This window comes from Channa argus, chromosome 12 (assembly GCF_033026475.1).
Source record: "Channa argus isolate prfri chromosome 12, Channa argus male v1.0, whole genome shotgun sequence".
In the NCBI taxonomy this organism is placed as follows: Eukaryota; Metazoa; Chordata; class Actinopteri; order Anabantiformes; family Channidae; genus Channa; species Channa argus.
In genome coordinates, this window is record NC_090208.1 from 2,732,872 (window position 1) to 2,751,535 (window position 18,664).

Here is an 18,664-nt window from a genome sequence, read left to right on the forward strand (position 1 = left end):
TGAAAATGGAGATCGGAGCTACGAGGTTTTTTTTCTATTAAAAACAGCCCAGAGCTAAATACTAAATACTTTTACATTGTTTGTGGGCTGAAAGTCATTGGTCCAAATGTTAAAATGTGGGATGCAAACTGCTAAAACTCCTTAACATCCCAGCAATAAAACAAATAAAAACACAGCTTTCTCCACAGCAGATAATTTTTGGAACATCACCATAAAACAGCAGCAACGAATGAGAGTCATCTTCTTTCATCCTGTGTTTTTTTTTTTTAATAACACAACTAAATTTTACATGAAAATGCAGAACTACAATTTGTAACAACACTGCACAGACTTAAATTACATTCAAGTCTGCAACATGAAGTTTTAAATAAAGAGAAACCTTCATAATAGAGCCCAAAAATTATAGTGTAGATATATTTTTATGTTGGGTTACTGACATATGACAGTTAAAAGGAACAAGGCAGTAAAAATGTGCATTTTGCAGGATTACTCTGAACCTAGAGTTACACTATAAATACATTTTAATTACATTATTCATATTAATATATTGCTGTTTTTCTGCGACAAGACAAAAAGGAGTTTTTGATGATGAATATCAGCCTTGGACACAATTATAACAGTGCTAATAACTGTGTACTGTGTTAACATTGAACAGCAAAACCAAAAAAACAGCTACACAGTAAATCAGCGCATACACTAAAGAATTACACTGTAATTTGTGGGTTATGATCTAAAACTGTGTTGTTTTAGAAAATGTAGAAAACAGCTACAATTAAAACTCACTGGTGTTAAAATGTACTTCACAAACGTCCTTTTGTAAAGTTATAAAAGCTACAACACCAAACATGCATTAAAGTGCAACAGTGTTTTAAAAACTTCAAATAATTATAAATAGTACAAAGTATACAATCTTAGAAAAAGGTAAATAAATAAAACCATAACTTATCCTCGTGAGGACATTTGGTCCGGTAGAACTGTAGAAAAACAATGTGTGTGTCAGTTGCTCAGGTGAAATGCTCTGCTCAGGATGAGTTCTGTTCGGCCTCCGCCCAGGTGACAAGCCTCCAGCACACACACCAGCTTATTATTGGTCAGCTGCGGTGCCATGGCAACGAGGTCAGCTGGAAGAGAGATTTAAAAAAAAAAAAAATACTTTATTTGCATGTAGTTTTAGCTTAAAAAGTTCTTCATTTGAAAGATGGCAGATTATATTATTACAGCACCAATGATGCGTCAAAACCTCTTGAGAGTCTAAGGCTGAATAACAATGGAGCAATAACCAAAGCCTTATTTTTTAAAAAGGGTCAACGCATCATATTCAGATGCAGCCATTTTTGCCTCACCTATTAAAAAGTTCATTAGCTGTCATTTCTCTTTTGAACCTTTTCTGTACCAGATCACGAAGATAAAAAAGGGGCAGTGCAAATGTCAAGCTAAAAAGCTAAAAACGTGACTTAGAAAGGTAAAGAAATGTGTGAGTCTCCTACATTCAGGTAAAACATGAAAGACCAGATAAGTTATTCACCCATCTGAAAATGCAGCTGGCTACATCTCTCCACACCAAGTCTACTAGTTCTGCTGGCCAGGTGGATAAGGCCCTGTCTCCCTTCATTTTTAAATAAAAACAATACACCCTCTGGTACCCAGTGCATACGATCCCAAAAGAAATGAATCATTTCTGCTTGAATTGTGGCTAATAATCCTGAGGGGGAGGGTTGACACACCTGAGAACCTGAGATCATACTTTTTACATTTCAACACTCAGGGCAGAGCTCTCCATCCCTGCAAGCTCTGCAGAGCAGCATCAAGCTCCTGCAGCTCTAGGGGCCTTTCTAGCTGTAAGTCGGTCTCTTTTGAGACCGGGGGCAGTTCATCACACAGCCCCTCAAACAGCTCACTGCTCATATTCACTTCTGTAAAGGGAGGAAGTAAAACTTTCAGGTTCTGTCAGTTCCTGCCCTGTGTCAGACAGGAAAGAGTGTATACATTTTTGCTGACCGTGCTTTTTCTCTCAACCAAAGAAGAAGCTAGAGGAATCATCCATCCCCGTGATGACTTTGATAGATCCGGCAATGTCTCAAGACTGTGGTTGCTGACACAAGAGTTTAATTAGTTTTTCCATGATCCTGAAACTGTGCAAAACGCATACAATCACCGTTCTTTTGTCTGAAAGGAGCCGCTAAATAACTAAGAGCCTCTCTAAACCTTTTATCTTGCGTTAAATTGGAGTTAAAGTGCCAAAATGCACTTTGGTGAAATGTTTGTGGTAAAAACTTACATAAGAGCAAAGAAGGAGCTGTAAAACCAACTGGCATCATTTTACATGTTTTACAAAATACTAAAGCGATGCTTTAAACAGTAAAACGGGTCAAGCTGGGCCACGGAGATAATGTCCTCTCTTACGTGGGACCATGTGCACTGCCTGGAATTGTTGTGCATACTTCTCTGTTGGAAAGTGGGATGGGCCTCTGCATGATGACGATCATTTTCAGTGCAGATAAAATCCCCACCATAGAATAAAATCTCTTCTGATCTGGTTTTATCCGAATCATCACAGACTTTCTTTAAAAAACAACTTCCTCTCTGTGCTAGTTAGAGAATAGATGTTAATAAAAACTACAGTAAAATTATCAAAATGAGCTTTGGCTTAAGGGAACCTCCCCTCTACAATGTGCTGTCAACCTCCAGGGAAAGTGGAGAGAATGTTCTGGAGAGCAGGAAGCTTACGCCTCCACTCAGTGCAGGCGTTCGCATTTTTGCCTAGTTGGACACCTAAAGCACATTCTGAAGCAGAGCATTGTCCGGTTTCTCTCTGGATTGAACAGGCCCTGAATGTGTGTCCCTCCTCACCGCATCCAAAGCGCTTCATAACTGAGGAGGAAGCAAGCAACACGTAATCAAAATAATCAATTTTGACATGAAACCGGAGATTAAACTCCTCGTTGTAGTTATTAAGGATCGTGTGACGTAGATCATGTGAGCCAACATGCCTCAGCAGAGGAGGATTACATCCCAACAGGATCTTTTTAATGGGAGATACTACTTCCTCATGTCGGCAGAGCTCTCTGCTGAGGAATTCATCAGCTATGAAGGCAGGAAAGTTTGCCAACATTATTTATGTCACCAGCTGCTTCAGCAGCTATCAACTCATCTCTATCATCTCGGCATCACAACAAACCATTAATCATTATCCCAGTCTGGATCACTTTGTTAACTTTCTCTACCTCATCCAGGAACAGAACAACAGCATTGATGCAAGCAGCTGACTTTGTGCTTTTGTGCCCAACAACCTTCCTGCAGCTAAACTAACCTCCTCCACACTGCATGGAAAACCAGCAGCAACTTTGATGCCGTGTCATTATCATTTGACAACACACAACCAAAGCGTGGGGGTATCCACATTAAAAAACAGTCCAGTTCACTGCACAAAAACTGTATTACAGGTTCTCAGGTGGAACAACTTCTGAAATCCTCTGCCTTGAATTTGATGCAGAGCTGGTCACAGTCAGAGTGTATGGTAATTCATCAGAGGCATAAGCTGGGACCAGATCATAGTAATCATCATTCTTCATGAGTGTGTCAATGTTGTTTCCATCAGTAATAAAATAGTTTGTGAAAGAATTCAAATAAAAGCAGCATTTAAAGTAAAAATGTTGGCAAACTGTTTTACACTTAAAGTGCAAAGATTTATGTCTGTGAGAGAAATTCCCTACAAATACAAAATGGCAGTTTATGGTGACCAAATGCATCCATTGAACTCTGCTTTCACACCTCAGCACCTTCTGTCTTTAGGCCAATGCTTCCTCAGGAGTCTGTCAGCAGAGAACACATAGATCAGTAGTCACAAGGACTTGCTAATTAGATGGCTGACCACATTGTATTCGCCTGTATGGATGTTGTGTTAGGTTTATTGCATTGACTCATTCCTTCCTCAGTCCTTTTGTGGGAACTCGGCTGTGAACTGTGCGGTTGAAAGGCCAAACAACCTGCAACGCCTTGTCTGATTGGCCCACTCTGAGCAAAAAACTGCTCCGCTGTGTTTCTGTTTCACTGAATAAATCTCACCATAAACAGAATTCTTAACTTGCCTTGCAGTTTTTGCCACAACAATGACTAATACACTGTTTCAATGGAAAGTTTAATCACCAGTTCCCTCATGCAGCCTCTTCTTCAGAAGTTACTATTTCTACACTGTGAGGCCATTCTTCACTTCAGTTTTCTGACATTCTCAGAGAAACTGATTCATGAACAATGTAACATCATGTGAGGACATTTTTACCCTGTGCGGTTGTAAGAAAAGACAACCGGTTGTGTACTGACCTGGTGAAGGTGGAGGAGCGTGTGAGGAGAAGGCTCCGTGTGATAAGATGGAGGTCCAGGTGTTAGAGTGATGGAGGACAGGAGAAGAAAGGGAGGAATGAGGGAGAAAGACAACATCGACCTCCACCCCGTCTGACAGAGCTGCAAGGAAACAGTGAAGTTTAATAAAAAAATCCTAAAGAAGCTTTGTGTGTTTCCTCTGCTCAGTGTTTGAGTGTGTACCTCTCAGTCTTAGTGTGTAGTAATCAGCCAGGGTGCAGTCGAATCTCACAGGTGTCAATCTGCCTCCCATTGCCACAGCAGCAATCTGCTCCTCCCTGCAGGTGTGGTCGTAACGCATCGGCAGTGTTTCGGCTGCAATGGGTACGAAGTCGGGAAGGAGAGGGGCGGTGACGAAGGTTGAGGTGTCATCATCATCATCTTCAAGAGTGTTTGTGTCATCCAGAAACTCCATGGCGGCGTCAAACAGAATCTCTGCAGAGAGAAATGATTTGATATTATAGATGTTAACCTTACACACACATACACACACACACACACACACAGCTCTCACCTGTATTGTTCTTCTGCTCTGGTTGTAACGTGAAGCTTGGAAGTCTGCAGAGACAGTCCTTTTTTTACCCAACTACACAAACAACACAACATGTAGCAGCGACGACCTTCATGTGCCTCACCTCTTCTTCGGAGTTTGATCCATGAGAAGCTGCTTCCTCTTACATGACGTTCGGCTGCAACAAGCACAGTTTGACTGTAACACTACGGTTTATTTACAGACTTAACTCCCATAGTGATATGGTGGTTTTAACATCTCACCCTGCTCCACTGTGCAGAGGACGAGGAGTCAGTGGACGAGGAGTCAGTGGACTGACAGCCGAGGACGGGGAGGTTGGGAGGGAGGAGGAAGAGCAGGAGAGAGGTCTGAAAGAGGGAGGGATGAAGGAAAGAGGAGAGAGAAAAGTAGTGGAGAGAGAAAGTCCGAATGAACGAGGGGTGGAAGGGAGACGAGAGAGAGGGGGGGAAGAGGGGGAAGAGGGGGAAGAGGGGGAGGGAGATGGATGGGGGGAGGTTTTAGAGAAGCAAGGAGAGAATGAGGACAGATAAGAAGCTTGGTCTGTCCAAGACAAACAGCGATCCTCCTGAAGGAGACATGAAGGACAGAAATGAGAATGTTGGAGTCTGGTGCCTGGTATAATCACAATTATTAACTACCCAAAATAAATACACAAACAGGAAGGAAAGGGAATCGAAACTCTGCTGTTGGTAGGTAACACAGGATGATATCTGTGCATTTAAAACTCTTCTTCTGATTTATTTTATTTATCATTTTATAGAATAGTGTAGGTTTGCTCAGCTGTCACCTCTCCTATGCGACTGTATACCACCATGGTAACCGTTGCCTGGATACAGAAGGTTCGTTGCTCCCGGTAACAGAGCCTCTCCACCTCCCTCTGCAGCTCCACCCCTCGGAGGAAACCTGGCTCACCTGTGAAGAAAAATCATCAGAAATGTGACACTTTCTATGACGTCTCATCAGAATCAGACGGGGCTTCAGATGTTTCCTGGATCAGCAGACTTCAGACTTCAGACTTCATTCCACAGGGTTCAATCTTAGGTCCTCCTTAATTTGCCCCATTTACACATATGAACTATTTCAACTATTCCAGGTCAACGGAAAATTGAGGAGTAGGTTAAGGTGAGTGGGATTCATGGTTTTCTTTAGCATTAACCACCAAAAAAATGCAGACATTGCTAAGTACTACGTGCATTGAATTAAAGCTATATAGACACTAACCTCTCCTACTTTTCATGTATGTTTCCATGGAGACAGGAGGAGGTGGGTAGACAAAGGATCCTCCAATCACAGCCCTGCTTAGCACCTCTCTGTCATTCTGACTCCTTAGCCACTGAAGGAACTGCCGCACCGGTTGGAGCTTACGGTACTTCATCTCAGAGTGATGTCCTGCCAACCGAGCAACGAGGAGCGAGAACAGAGTTCAATCAGAAAACCTGATGGTACCAACATTGTGTTATTTCAATTTGTACAACTCAGGGGGCATCATACTGAATTATCCACCAACAGGTCTATATTTGAATGCAGTTACCTGTGCAGTACACCTGTGTGAACGTCGTGTTGGTCAGGTAGGAGCCGGCTCCTGTTGTATCTGCAGCTTTGACCATCTTCAGTCTGGTACAAACAACCACAGACACTAGACACAGAGAAAGTGGATCTATGATGCTCAACAACATTAATAACTCTTCTTTTACGAGTCTCTTAAAATTAACTAGAAAAGCTGTTCAAAGATAGAAATTGTACAGCTGTTTATTAATGCTTCTCACGTGGGTAAAGCTTGAGGTGGGTTTCGGGCTGAGACGTGGAGAACAGCTTCACCATGATTGGCTGATCGCAGGAGCCGTCCTCCAACCGCAGCCAGTGATACTCCAAGAACTCTGTCCCTCGACCGTCTGCCAAAGAAAAAGCAGATCAGTGGAAAACAGCCCAAAACATTATCCCATCAAAAGAACTGCAGCCGACTCATTTAAATAATAAAACATTCGAATATGGTGAATCAAATGTTTGTTTTTGTTACAAAACCTTAAAGTATGACATTTTCATTAACACAAGAATGTAGTATTAAAGTCATAAATTCATACATTTGAAGGCAAATGTAAGCAAATTCTTTGCATTCATTTTCTAATGGCTGCATATTGAATAATTAGCGTGATATGCCAGTCACTGTGCCAACACTCACCCTTGCTCCTGATGCGCTCTGGTCGTCCTGAGAAAGTCAGCAGGCCGATGACATCGGAGACGGCACCATGCGAATAGTCCAGGAGCTCCTTACTAATGAACCGAGACAGAAGAATGTGGGCTGTGTCAAAGTGAGGACATGTTGTAGTAGATTTGATGAGTTGGTTATTGTTGTTCAGCAGGTGTTCTGACCCACGTGTCATGCAAACATAAGAACACACGCAACACACTTCCAAAAGTGTCTCTAATGGAAGGATCTCGTGAAAAAGATCCAAAGACCCAAAGACCCACTGCAAAATGAAATTCTGTGTACCTGTTGTGGAAGTTGTAGGTAGGTGCAGGTGGAAGATACTCAGGGGAAACAGAGGATTCTGGGAGGACAGATATGCGTGCAGCAGGATTTCTGCTGTTCACACTGATCTCTGAACAGAACAATTGAAACCGAGTGATGAGCCTGTTTTTTACAGAAATATCTTTGCTTGACTATTGGAGCAAAGTCACTGTTTCACACTCGATAACACTTCTGGTTTTTAAATGACATTTGATAAAGTTGTTCGATATAATTTAAGGTGTAGCCATAGTTTTAGGTTTAATGTTAAACTCAGGCCCAGGCTTGATTCTAAGTTAACTGGGTCAGACATAAGCACAATTCAGTTTAATAAAATCGTGTGATTTATGATGTTGAGATAAATCTGTGTGCTCCGTACCGATATCATCCAGGTCGGCCTGGTAACCCTTTTTCACTCGATAGCATCTCAGGCTGATGATATCTCCAGGCTTCAGACAGCGATACCAGCTGACACACACGCTGTTCCACAACACCACACACACACTTCCTGTCCAGTCACACACCTCCAAAATTGCCTGGATAGAAAAAGAGGTAAAGAAGTAGGTGTATTAAAGTTTGGCGTCCACAGGGACACATTTTAGGTTTTCTGACACTGGTATGTTAATAACATGTATCTGTACATCTGTATATACATTCAAATCCTGAATCCCTGAAGATACACAAGGAAAAAAAACATGGATTGTTTAACTGTTAAATGACAATAAGCGTTTTTTTTTCTTTGCTACAGCAGCTTCATTTTTACACCTGTATCATGCTTAATTAGGTTTCACATCAACAGAACGCAAATAATTGAAGAAGACACTCAATATGTGAAATATTTCCAAACGAGACACTAGTTTGATGCAGTCTTACACACTAAAGCGTTCGTTTCTGTCTGCTTCTTTAATTATTCACACCAACTTTCCTGGCAAAGCTGCGATCAGTTCTTCAGTCCTCTGTCAGTAGCAAGCGTTACAATGAATCTCCAAACTTCCCAGCTTGCACTGCTACTACTGAACTGTGGACAATGCTCTATCTTGAAGTCCACTCGCATTAAACAAAGGTTTTAAGCCAAGGCCCTTATTTTCTACAATGTATCACAAGCTGGGTGAAAACACTCATCTGCAAAAAGCAGAAACGGTTTAAGCTACAAGAAATGTTGTCAGAAATTAGACGTACTCATAGTTGTTGGAACACTTACACACAAAAAAAGGAACCTACACATCTCAAAACTAAAATGACTTCGAATTAAAAAAGAAAATGAAAATTCATTGAAAAGCTGACTTGCTTTCCAAATTATCTGAAATAATTTCAATACTCCAAAACAGAGTGACAACTGTGCTTTCCTTCTTTTTTTCGTGGAAGGGTTGATGTTAAGATAGATCATTTTGAAAAATCCTGAGATAACTCTTCAATAAACATTAACAATTTAACACATATGAAGGTTGCGGCTGGTTATTTTCTACATGATTACTGACCTTATATGGACACTCACAGTTCCTGTCCGTCCTTCCGTAAAACATCAGGTGTGACTTGTTGATGATGCGTACAATCAGCAGGTGACGAACAACACCCCTGGCAACACCCCGGTAATTGGACAGGAAGGAGTCTCGCAGCTCAGACACCGTCACTGCAGGACGTTGTCCTGCCAATACACACACTTATTTAAAAATAAAACTCAGTTTTTATTGGAGTAATTTTAGTTTAGTTTATTTTTTTTTTAAATATGCAAATTTTAAATGAATATTAACAGGATTATTGCAGTTTTCATAAAGTTCATTTCCATGCATCTCTGTTCGCATTTGGAGACGACTTTGTCTTTGTTGTCTTGCTAGAAGTAGCTTTCAGAGACGCTTTCCAAGGTGGCGTGAAGTTAAAAAAGGTTGGTTATATATCAGCAGTTTAAATTATATCTCTACCTTCATCCTCCTCTTGTTCCTCTTCATCATTCTCCTGCTCTTCGTCAGTGGGTGGGGTTTCCCTCCACACATCCCCGCTGTAGTCCACGTTGTTCCACAGGGGGAGGAACACGCTCCTGTTGGCTCTCAGAGGAACCAGAGATCCTCTACAATCTATAAAGGAAACTGTAAGTCCTTTAAATGCTTAAAATACATGTTCCTGATTATACTTACATTAGATTAAGAATATTTTTAAGTGCTGGACTTGTTATGTGTTTTCATAGTGTTGTGTGTACTTATATTATCCAAGTTTGATTCAGAATGTTAAAACTGGCTGATCAATATTTCATGTTGTTTTACCTGCAGGTTCTGAGGATCCAAACCAGGGTAGAGACTCCCAGCCCACATTGGCTCCACCATCTTCACCAGCAGCTGAATGTCTGTCTTCAACCTCCACACTCGCTAGTTTATAGCTGCAGGAGCACAGGCGTTAGACCGGGGAAATTATATCAACGCAGCAGCACTCACCTGTCCTAACTCACCTGTTTGTCTCTCCACGTGCTCCTGGACATGCTGGGAGCTGAGCCTTCATGCCGGGTGTGAAGGTGGCATTACGTAGCGTTGATCCGGGATGCAGGATGTTCCGCTCCACCAGCTGGTTCAGATGTGGATCCAGAGTCACCTGAAGCCTGCAGTCACCGTCAGTCAGTGTAAGATCATACAGGTCATCACCTGCAGAAACCAAAAAAACCTCAGTGAGACAGCAGTCTGAACTGTGTCATGAGATGTGTTACTGTTGTTGTAGTCATTCCTGTTTTACTTATCCTATCTTGTCCCACACTGTCTTACCATTAAGGACAGCCTGATGGAAGTAGACAGATGATCCCTGGTCTCTTCTGTAACGCTGCAATCCCACCACGTGCAGGAACTCTCTGCAGACAGCACCAGAGGATGAAGACACCTGCCAGACAAAAACACAAGACAGCATTGCAGTGATTCATTCATGTCCAGCTACTCAAAGCGCTTTCACACTGCTTCTTATTCACTCATTCGCCCTCACAATTACACACACACCGATGGGGGAGCTGCTATGCAGCAGCTGGCCAAGTGTATTGCCAGTGTATTGCTCAAGGAGACTTTGACATATGACCTGAGGAGCCGGGATCGACTCAAGAACTGTGGGATTGGTGGACGACTGCTCTACCTTCCTGTGCCACTGTCGCCCAAATGGACATTAGACTATGACTTATATTATTCACAGGATTTTGACATGACTCATTCTAATTTTATATAGATCAAATGTCTTAAGGAAAGTAAAAAGTAAACATAAGGACTATACGGTTTTGAAATATATACTGAATATGTATAATTATATAGCATTAATTATAGAACTAATTAATTTTGTATACTGAATATTACTGGGTTTGGTTGGTGGACAGTCATGAAATAATTTTTTTAAATGTTGTAAAACATGTTTATTAGTTTTAAATGACATAGAAGAAATAAGATGTTGAGCAAACAAATTAAAACAGAAAAATATTTAGTGACACCAAAAACTTTTTTTAACAATAAAGTAAAACTTCTTTTGTATCTGATTAATTGTCTATTAACAGTTTAATCGCTAGTTATTGAACTGATGTTAGCTAACATGGCTCCTTTCTGTCTTACGCCAAACCTAATATAAAAATGATACAATGATACAAATCTATATTACAGTTAAACGTGTTTCTACACATTTATCGTCTTGGAGTAATTTCGGCAAATCTACTTTTTTTTTTTACATATACAAACATAAGTTGGAACAAGTTTGTGAATTCTTGTGGATTTATTTTTAAATTCGGCATAACTGTAATTTAGTTAATGGCTGATTTTATTTTAAAAAGCTCTTAATTTTACTTGGTTAATTGAAGAGTGAAGAGAAGCTTCGCCCTTTACACAAAACAGGGTTTTACTTGAACAACTGACGGTGACAAACGGTTTAAATGGGGATTGGGGCAGAATAAACAGTTTACCTGTTCGCTTTTGCACCTGTACTCAGGAGAATGTTTCTGTAAAGCGACCTTAAAATGACGGATATTTGAACGGAGTCTGGTGGGCGTTTTTATCCCCGCGTTTAGCGGGAATACAGATGTGAATGTACGAAGACAGAAACACACGCCAGCCGTTACATCGACCAACACACGAAAACACACAAAACTCACAACAGCAACAGTAATAACAAAACCTTGTCTGGACCAGGAGTGGCCCGGGTCAGGGTTCTGTAGAAGACGCAGCCAGGAGCCGCCATGTTGCCAGCACAATAACAATGCGGTGCATCATGGGAAAAGCAGGCGGACGTGGAGGTGTGTTATAAATTAATTTATTTACAAGGTTTTTTATGACATTGGTCTCAGCGAAAACTTAAAAGTTAGTACATAGATATTTTTCTATTCTATTGTTTTATTAAAACAATATTATTTCTAATTAGGAACGTGTGCTATCAAACATCTCTGGTACAGTAAAACTGTTTCCCCTTAGACCGATGAATTAGCAGTTTTGATTTCTGTCGGGAAGATTTTCAAATTAACCGAATCAACTGTACTGACAAGCAGCCATGCAAACAGGGAATTAAATAATTCACCCATTAATAAATAAAAGGAAGCGGTTAAAAACATGTCTATACATAAACATCATTCATTCTTCTGAAGTGTGGAAAAAGTAGTGAGACAGTATTATTAAGTAGTATTAAATTATACTTAGCAGTGCACTGAAGGCACAAGCACTACATTTGTAAGCCACTACTACAAGTCTTCTCCCACACAGTTGTTTCCTGTGGTGTTCTCCAGTTCGCCAGCGTGGTCTTTCTTTCAGGAATCAATCAAATGTTTCATTTACTCACGGCGCCCTCTGATGTATGCGTTTTGTTAGTTCAGCTTCTTGAACTTATTGAACATCAACAGTAAACAAGATTCTAAATCCAAATAGACTTGAAATAAACTCTAAACCCTTTTATCTGCGCACTTCCATATAAGCTAATGACCATCTAATTGTCCAAATATTTTAAGCCCCTAATTAGTCTAATAATCCAATATGTATTGATGAAATGCTTATAATAAAGCTGACAGTCTACACTTGCAGCATGTTTAGATTGTTTTGTAAAACACCATGTGGAGTAGGGGAGATGGTTATTTGCAGTATGAATGCTTAGATGTGCTGCTGAGCTCTAACATAAAGAGCTTTATGCAGATTTATGGATCACGGTTATTTTCAGGGTCATTTTTGCAACGAGCCATGTAGGGTGAGAAATGTAAGATCAAATCTGGACTTGATTTTATGAGACAACCCAGAAACACTCCTGCAGTAGATGTGAGGCCTCAGCTATGTATAAACTTCACCTTCTTTACTTACATAACCACAGAACTACTGACCAGGCTGTTACAGTTTGCGCTCATGTGAAGGAATGTTCTACATGTATGAGCAGATTCGGTGCAGCCTGGGATTTGACTTTGGTTTGTGGAAAATCTTCTTAAAAATACTATATCCTACTTTCGTCGTGCACAAAAAGGCTGTTTTTGAATTAGGATAAACATGTTTTATTAGGATAAGATGTTTTATGTTTTTTCTGTGGCATTTTTTTAATGTGATAGCATCATAGTATAAAGAGTCAAAAAACAGGTATTTGATGCTTCCTGTGAGATTTCTACATGATTTCTAAAGAAGCCACACATCCTAAATGTCTAAACATAAGCAGCTGTACAAGAAATGTGAATAGGAAATTCAGTCTGAAACTAGGTTCCAACCAGCGTCAGTCTGAAGTCAGTAAAGTGCCATGTGGTCAGGTGTGTGCTCTGCGTGTGAAGTGGTGTGAATCTCTGAACTCCAGGTAGAGGCTGAACAGCAGGTGCAGAGACTGGATCCTGCTGCTGTAGACGGGGATGTCCAGCAGGCTGCAGACAATGTCTGTGTACTCCGGCAGGCTGCAGTTGAGGCGAGCGGGCGGCAGCTGCAGGCGCCCCAGCAGCTCCTCCAGCTCGGCCGGCCACTCCTGCATCAGGGTGTCGATGTCGGGCATCGGGCGAGCGTAGTGAACGCTGGCCGGAGGTTTGGAGCGGTGCAAAGCACTGATGCTCTCCACCCAGCTATCCAGTACACGAGGGTTGGACTGAGGACTGGCAACGCTCGTCACCTTCTTCAACTGTAAGACAGAGAGACGGTGAAAGAGATTTCTCTTTTCATAGTGTTATTAAAAATGAAATTGGAAAGTTGTGAAAGTTCTGCTTCTCTGTCTCCCTCTCTCTGTCCCTTTCTACAGGTGTTTTCTAGTGTGGAGCTACTGGTCCTACCAACCTGCCCCATGTTTTATTGTTGCCCTTTTCTTTTCTCTCCGGTCAGGTTTCTTCTGTTTTGCGGAGTTTTTCCTCTCAAGGGGGATTTGTTGAGTTATATATCTGAAGAGTCTTGACTTTATTATGTAAAGTGCCTGAGATGACTTTGTTGTGAATTGGAGCTACATAAATAAAATGTATATGAATTTAATAGAATTGAATTAAAAGTGTCCAGGAATTTGCACAGACAGTTTTAAACTTTAGAGCTTCAAGAACTGGAAATCTCTTCCTATCTGTCAGGTATGCTTTGCAATCATCTGTCTGTCCACATGCAAGTTTTGCTTCACCTCTGTTCTGCTAATATGGGTGAAAATCTGTCCGAAAACAGTTGGGATTTCTCGGGATCAGACCCTTAGGCTCATGCCTCACCTAAAACAGGAATAGGACTTCTCCAAATTACTGCCACCTGATGTTAGATTAGCTACATAACTACTAAACCATACTGCCAGGTGAGTGGTACACAGCTGAAAACCTGACAGCATGAGCCCATGAGCCTGAGCTCAGGGAGAGACAGACACTCCACCACACACATTTACAGAGTATTAGTCCTGTGATTACATTTTAAATAATTAATTTGGTTTATTAGATAAATTGACACTGTAAAAGAATAATTTGTTATTACAAAATGCACAAGCTGGAAGTGGGGGGAATAAATAAATTTAAAAAAAAAATCAACTACTCCAACTGATTATCAGAATAACAGAATATGATAACAGTGGAATCACCTCGGCGGCTCCATGTTGTTTGGTCTCCTCTGACAGCCACAGCGACATCACCGTCGGGTCTGACTGCTTCACACTGGGCTCATCCAGAACCACCAGACCCAGACCGTCTGGTTTACCATCTGGTCTCGGCACCTGAATGCCAGACGGGTCGAAGTGAGATCAGAGTCACAGAGTTAAAGGGACATTTGTGGTAAATTTGTCTATGTGTGATTTTAGCTTAGTTTGTATTAACAGGAGCAATAAGAATGAAAGGCCCAGTTTATAGATACTGCAGACAATTCTTAACACACCCCATGTTTACTATCTTCTTACCATGTCTGTGTATGCAGCACTGAGAGAGCACACAGTGTGTGTTAGTACCTTAAGGAAGGCGTCAATGTCTCCCACAGCAGGGATGAAGTCTGGGATGAACGGCTTCAGGCTGTGCTCCAGCTCTATGGTCTGAGGAGTGTAACTGAGATGAAGCAAAAGGGAGGAACAGACCATTTTATATTCATTCCGAGCAACAGACTTTAACTGTTAATGTGTCAGGACAACTAACACGTCCTTTCTCAGAATGAGTCTGAGAACCAAAAGACTATGACTTCACTGGAATACACGATGATGAAAAAGGTCACATTATCGTTATCAAATTTTACAAATGACAAAAGATTCTCAATTCAAGTTTAAGTAAAGTGACTTCTAAGTGCAGTCAGCCAATGAAATCAATCAGCAGCTACTTCCATGATTAAATACAACTGCAATCAGAAATATTCAAACCCCCTCAACGCAAAAGAGATTATGCTGATGTAGATGAAAGATAATGACAAGAAATGACAAAAAAAACTCATTAAGCAGCAAAACATACGAGTTATTTTAACAACAGAAGTGACTAAACTTTGCAGTTCAAATGGAAAATCTAACTCTTAACACATGTGCAGTGTTATTCAACCCCCAGCCTCAGTACTTTGTGGAGCATCCTTCAGCTTCCATAATTTCTAACAAATGTTTTCAATAAGTCCCGACAAGCTTCCTACACCTCTCCATCAGAATCTTTGTCCATTGTTCACACGCAAACGCCTCTAGCTCAGTGAGGTTTGGTGGTTTCCGTGCGGCCACTGCCTTCTTTAAATCTCACCAAAGATGTTTAATCGGATTTAAATCTGGTGGCTGAGAAGGCCGATCCAGGAAGTTCCAGGATCTTTTTTTCAACCAAGCTTTGATTGACTTGGAGGTGTACTTGGGACCATTGTCTTGCTGGAATGTCCAATGATCACCGAGGTTTAATTAATCAACAAAAGGCATCACGTTCCTGTAGAAAATGGCCTGGTATTTCTGGGAATCCATGTACACAATCAAGCTTGCTAGTTCCTGCCGCAGTAAAACAGCCCCATCCTGGCCTTTCGCATGCCAGACATACCACTGGTCCATATGTCCAAACAGTTCCAATTTGGTTCCATCAGTCCATAGAACTGTCTCCCAAAACCTCTGTAGTCTTATTCACATTCCTCCTGGCATATTCTAGTCCACTTTTTGATGTTCCTTGTGGTCAAGAGTGAAGTGAACCACGGAGTCCAGCCAAGAAGTCCTTTTTTATTCAGTGCACATGTAACAGTTGCCACTAAAGCAGCCTTCATCAGGTCATGCTGTAGGTGTCTTGCAGTCACACAGGGGTTTCTCTTAAATGTCCTGACTAGGTTGCTAAGGTCTCTTGATGAAATTTTGGGCTTTCTTCCATGGCCAGAAAGGTTTGCAGCTGTTCCATAAGTTTTAAACTTCCTCACAATGCTCCAAATGAGGTCTCTTAGAATGTTATTTCTTTTTTTGGAAATATACGCAAGGCCCTTCCTGTGTGATAACATTTGTATTTCCCATGATTGCAACTCACCTTAATTACCTTTATATATGCATCATCGCTGAAGCAAACGAAGGATCATTATAGTTCCCCAAAGTTTTAATTATGTTTCAACTCCACTTTAGGCTATAGAAACTGTCCAACATCTTTAACAATAACAATATTATATACGTGTTGAATAATTGTGATATGGCTAAACAAAATATATATAATATATATATATATATATATATATATATATATATATATATATATATATATATATATATATATATATATATATATATATATATAAATAATATACCATGCATTTTCTGTGTAGATTTTATAGATCACTCAACTCATAATCAATAATAATCTTGCTCTAAATGACAAAGCTCTAAAATCTTTGGGGGTATGATTATTTCTGATCGCAAATGTATGCTGGTTTTAGTTTCTCACATCTGATGATTTAGGTTTTACTTTGTAACTTAAGTGAACTCAAGTTTTGAGATTTCTTCTCTTCTTGTCCTTTGGGCTGTTCCCTTTCAGAGGTCTCCACAACGAATCATGTGCCTCCATCTAACTCTGTCCTTTGCATCCTCTTCTCTCACTACATCCATAAATCTCCTCTTTGCTCTTCCTCTAGACCTCCTGCCTGGCAGCTCCAACCTCAGCATCCTTCTACCAATATATTCAGTTTCTCCTCTGAACATGTCCAAACCACCTCAATCTGGTCTCTGACTTTATCTCCAACACATCTAACATGAGCTGTCCCTCTGATGTCCTCATTCCTGATCCTGTCCATCCTCGTCCCTCCCAAATAGAACCTCAACATCTTAAGCTCTGCTACCTCCAGCTCTGCCTCCTGTCTTTTCTTCAGTGCCACTGTCTCTAAGCCGAACAACATTGCTGGTCTCACCACCGTCTTGAACATCTTTCCTTTCATTCTCGCTGATTCTCTTTTATCACACAACACACCTGACACTTTTCTCCACCCGTTCCAACCTGCTTGCAGACCCACCTCCACCTCGAACTCCTCTGTATCACCTACAGCACCTCACCACTGTCTTACAGCTCTCATACATGTCCTGCACCACTCTAACATACTTCTCTGCCGCTCCAGACGTCCTCATACAATACCAGAGCTCCTCTCTCTGCACCCTGTCATACGCTTTCCTTGACTCTTGGTGATATTAATAGGCATTTTCTGACTTTTGATAGACAAAATAATTAATACATAAAAATCGCTGAACATTTTAACCTGCTCACCGTGTGATGTACTGAAACAGCTCCTTGACCTCGTTGCTGACGGGCAGGTTGGCGTAGTCAGCGGGGTCATACGCCCCCTCTGGAGCGTGTGCAGGTTCGTCGTCATCCTCCGTCTCTTCTTCATCAGAATCGTCGTCATCCTCGTCTTCATCCTCGTTGTCTGGACTGACTCCGGGCTGCATGCTTATAGGCTCCTTGGCTCTCTGAGGATTGTGGCCCTCATCAAACTCCTCACTACTGCTGCTGTTGGCTGACATCAGGCTGGCAACTTTCCTCCGGGACTCTGACTAAAGGGAAATAAAGTTGGTTTAACCATTCAGTATTATTCATGTCAGTTCATTCCCCTAACACGTGTAGAAAGATCTTAGATTCACATACACAATGCTGCCATTGGACCCTGTTTTTCTAAAAGCACCATTTGATTTATTGGCATCTGAATTTGTTTCACCTCTATTTTTTTACCATTAAAAGTAAAAGTTTAAAGTTCCATCGGGTTTTGCTCAGTGGTTCCCACTTGAGTGTCACCTGAATGTGTGCATCAATGTAAGGGTTCGGAAGCACCAATGTGGTTCAGTTTGACCTACAAATGAAGTCTTTCTTGTTCATTTTCAATGAAAGAATTTCTTTGAGTTCAGCGGAGATGACGAATGGATGTTACCTGACCCTGGCTGTAGGGGGTCGGAGTGTAGACGCTCGCTACCTCCTCGGAATCGATCACCTCCAGGCTCTCGTCGTACGGCTGGTTCTTCAACAGTTTGGTGTCTTTACCCCGGTCAGTCCGCTCCATATGACACCTACGGATTACGGGGTTACACACATTTATCTACCGGTCTGATCCGCTTTTTTCTACCGAAAATTAGAAAAACACAACCTTTACCTTTTGAAAATGCAGCTACTAGGCCCGTCTGAAACCGAACCGAACCTGGCGTTGCAAGATACGCTTACATGTCCCACCTAGCAACAAACAGCTAACAACACACCAACCCCGGGAGCGTGAAGATCGTCTGGGGTTGTAAATATGCGGTGCGAATAGAAATTCTCACACACACATAAACCTTCTGTTGCTATATTTTTAAAATGGAAAGTTACCGACGGTCTGTGTGAAGTTTAAAAATGTTTCTCTGCATCTAAGCGCAGCTAGCTTAGCAAGAGCTAACGGGCCGAACGACCACCTGGAATGTACCGTATCCTGGCA

General features: G+C 41.3%; 2 protein-coding genes across 4 annotated transcripts; both read right to left on the reverse strand.

Moving 5' to 3' along the window:
• Positions 1–241: 241 nt before the first annotated feature.
• si:ch73-71d17.2 (RPA-related protein RADX) lies at positions 242–11,622 on the reverse strand. 2 transcript variants are annotated; one of them, XM_067522835.1, is made up of 19 exons: positions 11,520–11,622; positions 10,145–10,256; positions 9,838–10,027; positions 9,656–9,768; positions 9,317–9,469; positions 8,876–9,042; positions 7,777–7,933; positions 7,383–7,491; positions 7,071–7,162; positions 6,658–6,783; positions 6,423–6,527; positions 6,122–6,280; positions 5,679–5,803; positions 5,134–5,456; positions 4,995–5,048; positions 4,874–4,917; positions 4,543–4,794; positions 4,321–4,461; positions 242–1,121 (listed from the first exon to the last, which is right to left on the reverse strand). In XM_067522835.1, exons 1-19 carry the CDS (start codon positions 11,580–11,582, stop codon positions 997–999), a joined length of 2,610 nt encoding a protein of 869 aa, XP_067378936.1. In that variant the 5' UTR covers positions 11,583–11,622; the 3' UTR covers positions 242–996. The 2 variants fall into 2 exon arrangements, with proteins under 2 accessions (XP_067378936.1, XP_067378935.1); XM_067522834.1 differs by having other exon boundaries at positions 6,113–6,280.
• A 1,221-nt stretch (positions 11,623–12,843) lies between these two features.
• On the reverse strand, positions 12,844–18,653 carry ift46 (intraflagellar transport 46 homolog (Chlamydomonas)). 2 transcript variants are annotated; one of them, XM_067522868.1, is made up of 6 exons: positions 18,347–18,653; positions 18,128–18,263; positions 17,470–17,756; positions 14,745–14,838; positions 14,385–14,516; positions 12,844–13,469 (listed from the first exon to the last, which is right to left on the reverse strand). In XM_067522868.1, exons 2-6 carry the CDS (start codon positions 18,254–18,256, stop codon positions 13,110–13,112), a joined length of 1,002 nt encoding a protein of 333 aa, XP_067378969.1. In that variant the 5' UTR covers positions 18,257–18,263; positions 18,347–18,653; the 3' UTR covers positions 12,844–13,109. The 2 variants fall into 2 exon arrangements, with proteins under 2 accessions (XP_067378969.1, XP_067378970.1); XM_067522869.1 differs by lacking the exon at positions 18,347–18,653 and having other exon boundaries at positions 18,133–18,263.
• Between the last annotated feature and the right edge of the window lie 11 nt (positions 18,654–18,664).